The sequence below is a fragment of the Triplophysa dalaica genome, chromosome 12 (assembly GCF_015846415.1).
Source record: "Triplophysa dalaica isolate WHDGS20190420 chromosome 12, ASM1584641v1, whole genome shotgun sequence".
In the NCBI taxonomy this organism is placed as follows: Eukaryota; Metazoa; Chordata; class Actinopteri; order Cypriniformes; family Nemacheilidae; genus Triplophysa; species Triplophysa dalaica.
Window position 1 is genome coordinate 9,121,023 of NC_079553.1, and position 11,544 is coordinate 9,132,566.

Consider the following 11,544-nt stretch of genomic DNA (forward strand, 5'->3'; position numbering starts at 1 on the left):
GAGATGGTTAGTGTTGTTTATTGTAGGTTTTGGTAGAAGGTTTTGAGGTCTTCAGCACAGGGGTTGGTGGCTCTCATTTGAAACACTGTGGTTCCAGCCAGGGGTGCCGCCAGAAATTCTAGGCCCTATGGAAACCAAAATTTCTGGGCCCCTACAAATAGGAAAATAAAAAGGGGGTCTGCTCTTCTGGGCCCTAAATCAGCCTGGGCCCTTAGAATCGTCCTTTACGGCGCCCATAGTTCCAGCACAGCCATTTTCAATGCCATGATGGATGACAGAGTTCCATATAGTGCCAAGCTGTTCCTGGTTTTGGTTTTATTTAGTCAAAAGTGGATTAGTACGTCATGTGAAGTTAAAATCAAAGCAGCTACCTGGCAAACCAATAACAAAAATCTGTCTTTTATTGGAAACAGAAATTGAATAATTATGGATTGAAGGTTGATGGACATTTTGCTTTAACATAAACTTTGATCTATTAAAGATCATAAGATCTATTAAAGCATATTAAAGAACAAGTGCTGCCTGAAGTGCATTTTACTTTCAAGTTAAATTCTGAACTGGACTAAATTTCTTTAACTAAAAGTTATGTATTTTTTACTGTATATTCAAGAGTATATTTAAACTAACTTGTAACAAAGCTTCTGACTCCTTGTATCAAACACCAGTCACTAATAAAGATTAACAGTATTAATGTCAATATATAAAACAGTATCATATGAAACAGCTAAACTTGACACTTTAACAGTTGAAAACGGTTTCATTTTTTAAGGATTTTTAATCTTTCATAAGATCACCAAAAGCAGACAATGCACCATCAATTCCTGTGACTATAGTTGTCATGTCATCGTCCTTCAAAGGTTTCCTCATTTAGTTTTATTGATGCTTACTTGACAACAACAGATACATGAAACAAATACAAAAATGAAAACAACAAAGCATAAAAGATCAAAATATCATGAAAACTATACACAAGGGAATTCAGCAACAAACAACATTTTATACATACAAAATAAATAAATAAAAGGTCTAAAGAAACACATGATGCACATCTTTCAAAATATTGACAAAGCTCAAATTTTAAATGTGTAATAATTACCCTCAGTGTTGTATTGTGAACTAATTTTTGGTAAAAAATAAAATAATAAATCTCGTTTTGTTGTGCACCAGTGGACCACCGTATGTTTTACCGTCTTATTAAAACAATGTTGTCATGGATACACCTTATCTCAGTGTATACTTATAAAAATAAAACCCTTGTGGCCCTTGACTCTGATTGGCTAATCGGAGTTCTTATTCATTGTAGAATTCCCCTGCACCCCCCCCCCCCCCCCCCCCGGTTTTTTAGTCTTGTTGCTTTAACAAGTTTTGCTTTCAGCATTCTCTGCTACTCGCGCTCTCAAACGGTCGACGAATTTCTCTTTGCAAACAGTGAATATGGGGCAGAAATTTGGTAAAGGAGTTGTGCATCGGAGCGGTGTGTCCGAACAATGTACACCATCGACCGATTGGGAAAGAGATGAGGGTGAATTATTTTGGACGTGGAGAGCTATTCCACCGAGTGCAAGTCATGTTAGAAATAATTCGCCTGCGAATCGTGCAAGTGCAGAAAATGATTTATTTTGGTCTTTGGGATCAAACAAAGATCAAGATGAGAGTTGTGAAGCAGAAGACAAGGAAGTCGACTTATTCTGGACGTGGAGAACGACTCTGGATGAGGAGAGACCTCCTGTTACTGATGTAACGTTGGTCTCTGTCTCTGTGGCAGCCGAAGGTCAATAATATGTCATTACTTTGTTTACCTTCACTTGAAATGTTTAGGGTCCAGATCACTTGTTAACATCTTTCTGTGAGATGCTTAAAAACATTCAATGAGTTCCTGTCAATCTACGTTTGAATACTTCAAGCATGATTTGCTCCATGTCACACAATGCGCAAAACCCAATGTATAATATGTTTGCACAAATATATATTTTTGTCTAAGTTACAACACCTAAGCATACACAAGTGACCCTAAACTTTTGAACATGAAAAGTGTTATGAAGGATTATGACCGCAAATCAATAGTTTATGAAGGTTATCATCTTAAAGACGTGTGAACTGCTTCACAATATTTTCATCAAACTTTAATGTTTAATAACTAATGATCTGATATATAACGTAAATCTTTTAATTCACTGGATAAAATGACTTCAGTTTTGAAGTCTGGATGTTGTCAGTCTCTCTGAGTCTCCTCTGTGTTTCGCGCCCTTTCCTCTCGTTATTTCCTGTTACTTAGTTTTTAATTGTTAGTCTATGTTTATGTAAATGTTATAGTTAGTCTTGTTTAGTGTAGTGAGTCTTTTATTCCTGTAGCACACTTTATGTTATGTTGTTTTACCCCCTCGTGGGTTTTTGTTTTCCTGTTGTGTATTTATTGTTAAATGTCTCGTTAACCTGCTGTCTGCGTCTGGGTCCTCTGTCCTCTGAACCATGACACTTTTGTTGAGAATCGGAGTGAAATCTGTACCGTTAAACTCTCCTGTCACTTTTCAATATCCTGCAATCAAAAGGATTGATTATTAATGTACGTCTTCCTCATTCCATAAATATTCTCATAATTTGATTGTGTTTGAACTCGTTCCCCTCTACAGATGAGATGTCCGGACAGGGTTTCATTCCAGAGATCCTGGAAAATCCGGAAACTCTCGACGGTGGCCCGGAGATCCTCACCAGTCAGGATCCACTCCCAGATATGGAGAATCCAGTCTTTTCTGACTCTCAAATGCAATTTGGGTTGGATTTGAACAGCGGTGATGTTCAAAATCCAGGCCCAAATGAGGCAGACGGGGGTGCAGAAATCCAGCAATCTCAATCAGTCGGTCAGTCTGAAGAGAAGCTGGAAGATGAGGAGATCTCTGGTGTGATCTTTCAGGGTGAGTTTACTTCCAAAATCCCAACATACACATAAACACTTTTGCTCGTATGTAATTGGAACAAATATTGTTAAAATGGTTTTAATGTTGACTACATTTATGGATCTCTTTTAATAGAGATCAACTCCAGCATGTATGAGGTCGGTGAACTGCTGGCGGTAGACAGTTCAGTATCTGTCTATGAAGGAACCCGTGTGCAGGATGACTTGAAGGTTTGTTTTTTATTTACTTGCGGTAAATACTCAGAAAATAGTTTTTCATCTGTTTTGTGCTCATCTGTTTAATATCTCACTCTATCCTTTAAAAACCTTCTCAATGTATTTTATGTCCACTATTTACTGCACGACTTGACTGTTAATCATATCTTTCTTTTGTTGATCAGGTGCTAGTGAAATACATTAACACCATGGAGCGGGTGGATTATATCTTCATCGTAAGTAGTACCTGTTCCTCTTCAACTGAAAACATCTTCCTCACTTTTAACATTCACATATTGTCTTGAGTTTTTCCAAAATTGAAATTTGTCTGTCTTCCAGCCGGGTTATCCTGCACCCCTTCCCCGTCAGGTGGGTCTTCACCTACTTGCCTGTCAGGGAGACGTCGTTCATGAGATTCTGCAGCTCGTGGACTGGCAGGAGTTTCCCGACCGCCTGGTCATGGTGCTGGAGCGCCCTTCTCCTTGTGAGGGTTTAGACGAGTTTCTCGCCAGTAAAGGGGGAGAGCTTGATGAGCTGTCAGCCAAGGAGATCATGTGGCAGGCAACCTGGGCTGCCCACATGTGCTGCAAGCGGGGTGTTTTCCATCGGGATATCAAGCTGAAGAACTTCTTCATAAAAGCAGACACCCTGGACCTCAAGCTTGACAACTTTGGGTGCGGAGAGCTGCTTCAAAAGTCTGCCTACAAGACTTTTACAGGTATGTCAGACACATGGCCGTTTGTATAAATAAGATGACATCATTCAGATTCAGTGCTAAGCTCACTTTTAGTGGCTACGAAATGCTGTGGCAATTTAAACGGTGACATGAATCTGTTTTCTTTAGGAACGAGAGATTATTTCTGCCCTGAGTTCTTCCGAACGGGCGAATACTATGGAAAGCCGGCGACGGTGTACTCGCTCGGGGTGCTGTTGTTTGCAATGTTGCGCGGGAAATTCCCCGACTGCAATGACAGGAACTCGATCTGGTCTAAAGAAGGCTTGACTGAAGGTGAGATCTTCATCATACCAACTGTAGTTCTGAATGCTAGAAAAAATAACGATTTGATAAAAGAATTGAATAAGATGATGAATGAGAGCAGGTGTGACGTTTAAATTGACATTCAGATAAACTCACGGTTTAAGGTAATAATCGCCTCTTCCATCTTTCTGAACAGAATGCTGCAGTTTGCTGGAAGACTGTCTCCAGGAGGATCCAGATAGACGAATTCGTCTGAAAAATATATTTAAACACAAGTGGTTCCAGGTATGGAGCACCTAGCAAACAAATGGGTTTTGATTTTAGTTGTTGGTTTACTCTGTAATCTGAAAGTCAACATATGTCAATATCATATATTTGTACACAACACCACTTTTATTATTGTTCATTTCAGGTCAAAGATCCTGTTGACGGCCTCCAGACTCCCGTCCGCTCTGAAAACAAGGATCTCATTCTGTATCGAGAATTGATGTCTAAAGTGGAGTTGGAGGAAAACAATCCCGGTGTTGACGTTCAGGGTGAGTTTACTTTCACAATCCCAGCACGATTTAACATTTTTAAAAGGTAAGTATTGCTAATGTTTGGTGATTCATGTCTGCTGACTTTATCTTTTAACAGAAATAAATCGGAACCAGTATGAAATCGGCAAAATGCTGGGGGAAGGCGGCTTTGGAAAAGTCTATGAGGGAACCCGTGTGCAGGATGGCTTGAAGGTTTTAGTTTTTTTCTGTCTTGTCTTCATCTTTTTTTATATCTAGCCCTATTCTTTTCATACCTTAATGTATCATATGTCCTTTTTAATGTATGAGTGGGGTTGTGTTCAGGATGAATGCTTACGCAAATCCATTTTTTGTTCCGTTGATCAGGTGGCAGTGAAAATTGTCTGGAAGAACGAGTATGTAATCAATGATTACATCGACATCGTAAGTAGCTTGTGTTGTCATTCAATTAACAACAACTTCATAGTTTAAGTACACAAACGGAAGTTTGTTTAAAATTGTGCTAAATCCTTGTTTGATAAAAAAATTGTGTTTCTTCTAGCCGGGTTATCCTGTACTCCTTCCTCGAGAGGTTGGTCTTCAAATGCTGGCCTGTGAGGGAACATATGTTCCTTCGATCATCCAGTTACTGGACTGGGAGGACCGTCTGGACCACTACGTCATGGTCCTGGAGCGCCCTTCTCCCTGTGAGGATGTGTTGAGTTTCATGAACCACTCAGGAGGCAAACTCGACGAGAATACGGCGCAGGTTATCTTGGGGCAAGTGACAGAAGCTGCTGAAATCTGCTCCATGCGGGGGGTCTTCCATCGAGACATAAAAGTGGAAAACATCCTCATTAACCCGAACACGATGGAGGTCAAGCTGATCGACTTCGGATGTGGCGCTCTGTTTAAAAACCCGGCTTACACAGATTTTATGGGTATGTTTTATCACTTTCCATTACAAACAGGCATTTACATAAATACTAGATGAAATTTGCAGATAGTGGCTCTGCTCACTTTTGACACATCACATTTATTGCACGCTAATCTGTTCTCCTCAGGCACAGACGTCTACTTATGCCCTGAGTTCTTCCTAACGGGCGAGTACTATGCAAAGCCAGCGACGGTGTACTCGCTCGGGGTGCTGTTATTTGTCATGCTCTGCGGGAAATTCCCTCGCATTGATGACCTGGACCAGATCAATGAGAGGAGGTGGTGCAAAGAAGGCTTGACTATAGGTGAGATCCTCATCAGACCAACTTTTGTTCTGAATGATAGAAAACAGAACGACTGCTTTCATAAAATAATTGAATAAGATGATGAATGATTGGAGCTGTGATATTCAGATGAACTCACGGTTCGGGATGATAATCGTCTTTTGTCTTTCTGAACAGAATGCTGCCGGTTGGTTGAGGATTGTCTGCAAAGGAATCCAGAAGAGCGGATCCAGCTGGAAGAGATCTTTGAGCACAAGTGGTTTAAGGTACTGTGTTTTAGCTTTCTTTGCATCTGTTTCAGATGTGGTTTATGCTCTTTGTACCAAGCAAACTTGTCATTGTCATAAAACATGTGTTTTGTTTATTTCAGATCAGCGAGCCTTAGGAATGTAATGAATGGAACGTCAGGTGTTAGGACCAATAGGGGTGTATTCATGACCTACAAAGTATGTCATGCGGCACACCGTTAAGTTGGTAAGTTGCCTGATAACCTCAAATTGTGGTTCCAATGTAAATAACCATAGCAACTTCTGCTCCAGAGCAGGGCTCAAGAAAATGAATCTATCACGCAAAAAACCTAGGACTAGTTTGAATAAGTAGGTTTTGCATTGAAGCTAGACACGTAACGCTTGACATATCAAGCGATCTCTAAAAAAAAGTAATAGTGGTGCAACATAAAAATATTTTTATTCACATAAGATAGAACTGCTTTTTTATCTAGTCTGTGCAAATCCAGCGTCAGGCTTTGCATTGTTCACGAAGGAATCCGTGGTGAAATGAAGCCAGCAAACACTCAGTTTACCCACGTGAAAACAACGTTTTCATTTCTCAAGTAATTTCAATACTTTACTACTGTATACGTGCAGTACAGAAGCGTTTTGGCTCCAGTTAAAGAGGGTTAGACTTGGGTCAGAGCCGATGGTGGAGCGGTTCGTGTTCTGACATATGGCGCCGGTGCGTCCCTGGGCGACCCGAGTTAGAATCCCGGCTCGTGGTCCTTTCCCGACCCCACCCCCTCTCTCAGCCACTTCGCTTCATGTCCTCTCCAAAAATTACTGTCTGTCCAATAAAGGCAAAAATATAATTTATGGGTTAGACTTGATCAATTGTTTATTGTCATACGAAATTGTTCAAACTCAAGCTTGTCAAGCATTCATTTAGACTTAATACAGTAATTGTGTCGACATCGCTAATATGATTTAATTTAAGGCAGATGAAACGCACATGATCAGAACACAGCTTGTTCACTTGGAAAAATAAAAATAGTGCGGCCTTTACTTATTATTATTATTATTATGAGGTACTCATACTTCTGATCATATTTTTTTCCAGGCACATTTAAAAATAATCCTAACCACATCAATCTACTATTAATTGTGTTTATAATCATTTATAAAAATGAGTGGTTTATTAATGGTTAACAAAGACTTGGAGTGAGAAATGAAAGACAAAAAAATTACCAAGAAGAAAAAAAAGGAATAAATGCATGCATACATAAGTAAATAAACACAGACATTTATAATTAAATATCAATTCAGGCAAAAATAAATAAATAGATAAATAAATAAATAGATCTGTCAACAATATTTACTTTGTACCTTTTATTTGTATGTATTTCTGTGTCTGTAAGTTAATGAGATAGGCTGTCCTTCTCAATGCAGGATAGGGTATTTGCACATGTCACGATACCGCGTTTAAGTATCAAGAAGTACGGATGGTGGCTATGAAGTATTTTCTGCTCTACAAAGGAATTGCACAATCTCAAAATGCCTTATTTTGCGTTGTTTATGGTTGCCTAAATCGGTTCTTATTTTGTGGCAAACGTTGCTGTTCATAAGGGGCAAAATACAAGATTGAAAAACACAGGAAAAGTGGCTTGTAAACTTGTCTGCGACGAGATGAACAGAGTCTGACAATAGGGTCTTTCTAACACGCATTAAATGCCTAAACAACTTCAATTCAATTCAAGTTTATTTATATAGCGCTTTTCACAATGTGTATTGTTTCAAAGCAGCTTTACAGGGGCAAACAGGAAAAACAGAAAAGTTAAAACACAGCACAGTGCATGGTGTTTATACAACGAGTAAGTTCATTCTAATAAATAACATCTAATTTCTAAATAAATAAATAAATGAATGAATGCAGTTTCAACGACAAGGAAAACACAACATTCTGTCAAACCTTACTTGTAATAAACTCTTTGTTCTGTCAAAACAACGATTCCTCAAGGATAAATCTTACGTTAAGCATGAATCATTTTAGCCTGATTTCCCCATTAGAACTATAAGGACACCGCATACCGTGGCTCAAGGCAGCTGAGAACATAAAACGTTTCTGTTATCGTGTTGATTTGATTTCAGTGATAAACAAATGTATTTCATTTGGTTTTCCATGGTCGTTCTTTAAACCACGTTAGCTTGATGTGATATTTATCTGTAAGGGCTCGTTCTCTTGACAGAAGCTATAGTTTATTACAAATATCAATCTATGAGTCTCTTGATTGTCCTCAATGTGAAAAGAGGAATCAACATTACTGCTGGACATGAGTCAAATATCCAGAAATGCTGAAAAAGCAAAGATTGTGGAGGACTTGGGTGATTGTTTTGCAGATCAGTGGACAGTCTAATGACTCATGACAAACAAGAAACCCTTAAACAACTATGACTAAACATAAAAACTGTCATTGATTGTTTATGTAACATCATACAGTATTAAATGTTGCCAGCCTATGCCAGCGTTTTTTAACATTTTCAGCAAACTTTAATGGCTCACAGTACATTTTCTGTAAAGATTATATGGACAAACAAAATGTCCACTGAAAGAACAGCGTCTCAGCTTTTAAACAAAAGAAACCGAATATCTTCATCTTCATTGGTCCGTTCTTTTATCACTCCGTAGATGTGGGTAGGTTTCTTCAAAAATGCCTCATTTTGATCAAACAGCTGAGATAATTAAAGTTTTTTTTTCAAAGATTCCGCCCAGATTACACTCAGAACAATCATTAAAAATCGCTAAAACATATACGTTCTGGGATTCTGTACTTTTTTCCAAAGGTGTGTAAAAGCGCCACCTGCTGTAAAACAGTACAAACACTGATTGCTGTAATAACTCGTCTTTGGCGGGGAACCGTTTTCTTTTAAATGACGAGATAACTCGTCAATGGCGGTGAAAGAGTAAACAGGGTGGTGAGCCACACAGGAAGTCTAAGCAGTGAAGATGAAAATAGTTCAACTTTTCAGAATGCCGCACTGCATGAGAAAGCTGTACGGATGCTTTTTCCGCGCGGATTTAGACGCAAAATGTGAATCGCCCCTTCGTGCATTTGACTGATAATGGACAGAGGTATGATCTTGTGTCTTCTGAAATTGTCTAATTGTGAGACCCAAACACGTGAGTTGGAGCATTGACTATGAGTTATGAATAAAAAATAAAATCAAATGTTTATTTATCATAATTGTTCATAAACGAATTAAGATGTACTTAATGATGTCCTTTTTCTCTATATTTCAGGTAAAGTTGAAGCCTTGATAACAAATGTTTGAATTTCTGAACAGGTTTTGATGGCATTTTTGCTTTGCAGCTCTGATGATGTTTACCACCAACTGGCATAAACTTTCAGGGCTTCTGTTAAATATGTAATCTAGATATTTTCTGGTTTCTCGTGGACTTCATTATCTCATAGTCCATAACGTGCAGAATGTTTTCGTGGCGCGATCAGAGACAGAGTTTACTTTGCAATAGTATAATGACAATAGCAACTACGCCTATATATTGAGATGCAGTCATCTAGTATGACAGCGGATCGATTCAAATGGATTCAAGGTGGTGTGACGGTGACACAGCGTCATCTCTCTCTCCTGGCACCGGATACACATTCACTGTGTTTGAAAGAACCTAGAGGAGTGGATTCAACTTCACTACAGTAACGTGACTCTATCTCTTCTTGTCATTGCTATTTTGTTCTTCTCTTTGTAATGTATTGTATTCTTGTATTTCAGCCCCGTTGAATCTCAGATGAGTGTCTACGTGACAAAGTGATGAGTATACATAGTAAAAAGTTATGTTTATTATCTTAGAATGAGCTACTTCTATCTACATACACCGCGGGTCCACAAGTCACCATGTTGTTTCTACAGTAGCCATTAATGGACAAACTGCTATGCAGAACGGATTCCATAAAATTATTATCGCCATCAAAGCAAAAACATGACAACATTGTTCTGTGTCAGCCAACGTAGTGTTTCGAAAGGATGGGGGAAGGGTCAACATCACCACTAGATGCAAAATTTCATACATACACTGGACCTTTAAGTTGTTTACGATTTTTAAATTGACTTATTTTTATGATCAAAATTTAAAATTCACACTTTTGCTCGCTAATATTTACTCTATTGTTAGATTTTTGTATTTATTGATATTGCTCACAAATGAAGAATTTTTTTAAGAGATACCCAACTTTATAAAAATAATTCACGTTTTGTTTTGTATTTTTTAAGTTATGGCTTAAACCAAAACAAACCAACTGCAGTTTGATTGATATTAATTGGAATGCACAACACATTTATTAATTATCTCTTTTTGAACCAAACTCTTCAAATACATGTTCTGCCTCAAGCTTGGAACTGTATCGTATGATAAAACAATAAATATACTTTTTTTAAAGGTACTTGTTTTTGGTTGTTTTTTAAGAGTGAGATGCTACTTCCCTATGGCATATCAACGTCACAACACAAAGAGTGTTTGTTACAGTGAGTTCACCATTTTATACTGTTTGTCATGTGATGTTGCCTCGTAAACTGAGGGTGATATTTGAATTGTTGTGATAGATACAACGTCAGGTGGATGTGTTAGTTTATTAGATCTGTTTGTGCTGCTATGATCATGGCTGGAGTTGTGATGATGATGTTAATCTTCGGTGTAGTTACGGTGAGTAATGACATATGAAATGACTCTGCGTGTAGGTTATTAGACTGTAGATTACAGGTGAACAACATGTTTTACATTAATGTAAGCCTGCCAAGTTTATTAAACAAAATGTAATTATAATGCAGAAGGAGGTACATTAGTGTTGACTGGCCATTCGATAAAAATGTTATTACTCATGAAAAAGACTTGAATTGACCTTTCATTGTGACTACTGCAAAGTTTTAGTTTTGTGTAATAAGGATTTTTATAATTTTTGAAGCACATCACCATAAACTCTTAACAATTTGTGTTTGATAAAGAGAATTAGCCTTTATTTAATTTAACCTCACAATACTGTGACATGGCCACCTCGACAATTTCTTTGTGTGACTGTGACATCTAGCCCCGGTTAAAAGTTTGGATGTAAACTGGTTCTGGTTGCATAACATTTATTTCCATTCTACTAAAAATGTTTTAAATTATATCAAGTGCAATACAAAATTTCTTGTATGTAACTCTTATTTGATTAATGAAACTATTCACTGCAGGTCAGTACAGATGCCCAGACGATCCTTTCTTCTATTTGTAAGTGTAAAAAAACATATTTAGGCATTTGACCTCTTCCTTATATCTGATCTGTACTTCCCTAGTGGGTCTTCTACAATAGGCTAGTGTGTGTGCACTGTTGTTTTCCTCCATTTCAGCTTCACTCAATTCTAGCTTTGCACTTGAGGAAGCAATTGTTTTCTTATTTCAACCTCTTTCTTTTTATAGAGATTGTAATCTTGTCTCTTCAGTTCCATCGGCCGTCAGTGGTCTAAACTGTGAGTATTC

General features: G+C 38.0%; 1 protein-coding gene across 2 annotated transcripts; it reads left to right on the forward strand.

Moving 5' to 3' along the window:
- The first annotated feature begins 1,341 nt into the window (after window positions 1-1,341).
- On the forward strand, window positions 1,342-10,465 carry LOC130433474 (uncharacterized). 2 transcript variants are annotated; one of them, XR_008908580.1, is made up of 15 exons: window positions 1,342-1,771; window positions 2,631-2,912; window positions 3,030-3,124; window positions 3,295-3,345; window positions 3,449-3,827; window positions 3,954-4,118; window positions 4,285-4,373; window positions 4,501-4,624; window positions 4,725-4,819; window positions 4,973-5,029; window positions 5,148-5,526; window positions 5,650-5,826; window positions 5,983-6,071; window positions 6,176-9,727; window positions 9,804-10,465. XR_008908580.1 is itself a non-coding variant. In XM_056763366.1 (14 exons), the coding sequence occupies exons 1-14, from the start codon at window positions 1,435-1,437 to the stop codon at window positions 6,188-6,190; spliced, it is 2,334 nt and encodes a 777-aa protein (XP_056619344.1). In that variant the 5' UTR covers window positions 1,342-1,434; the 3' UTR covers window positions 6,191-10,465. The 2 variants fall into 2 exon arrangements, 1 of the variants encoding a protein (XP_056619344.1); XM_056763366.1 differs by having other exon boundaries at window positions 6,176-10,465.
- Window positions 10,466-11,544: the final 1,079 nt, after the last annotated feature.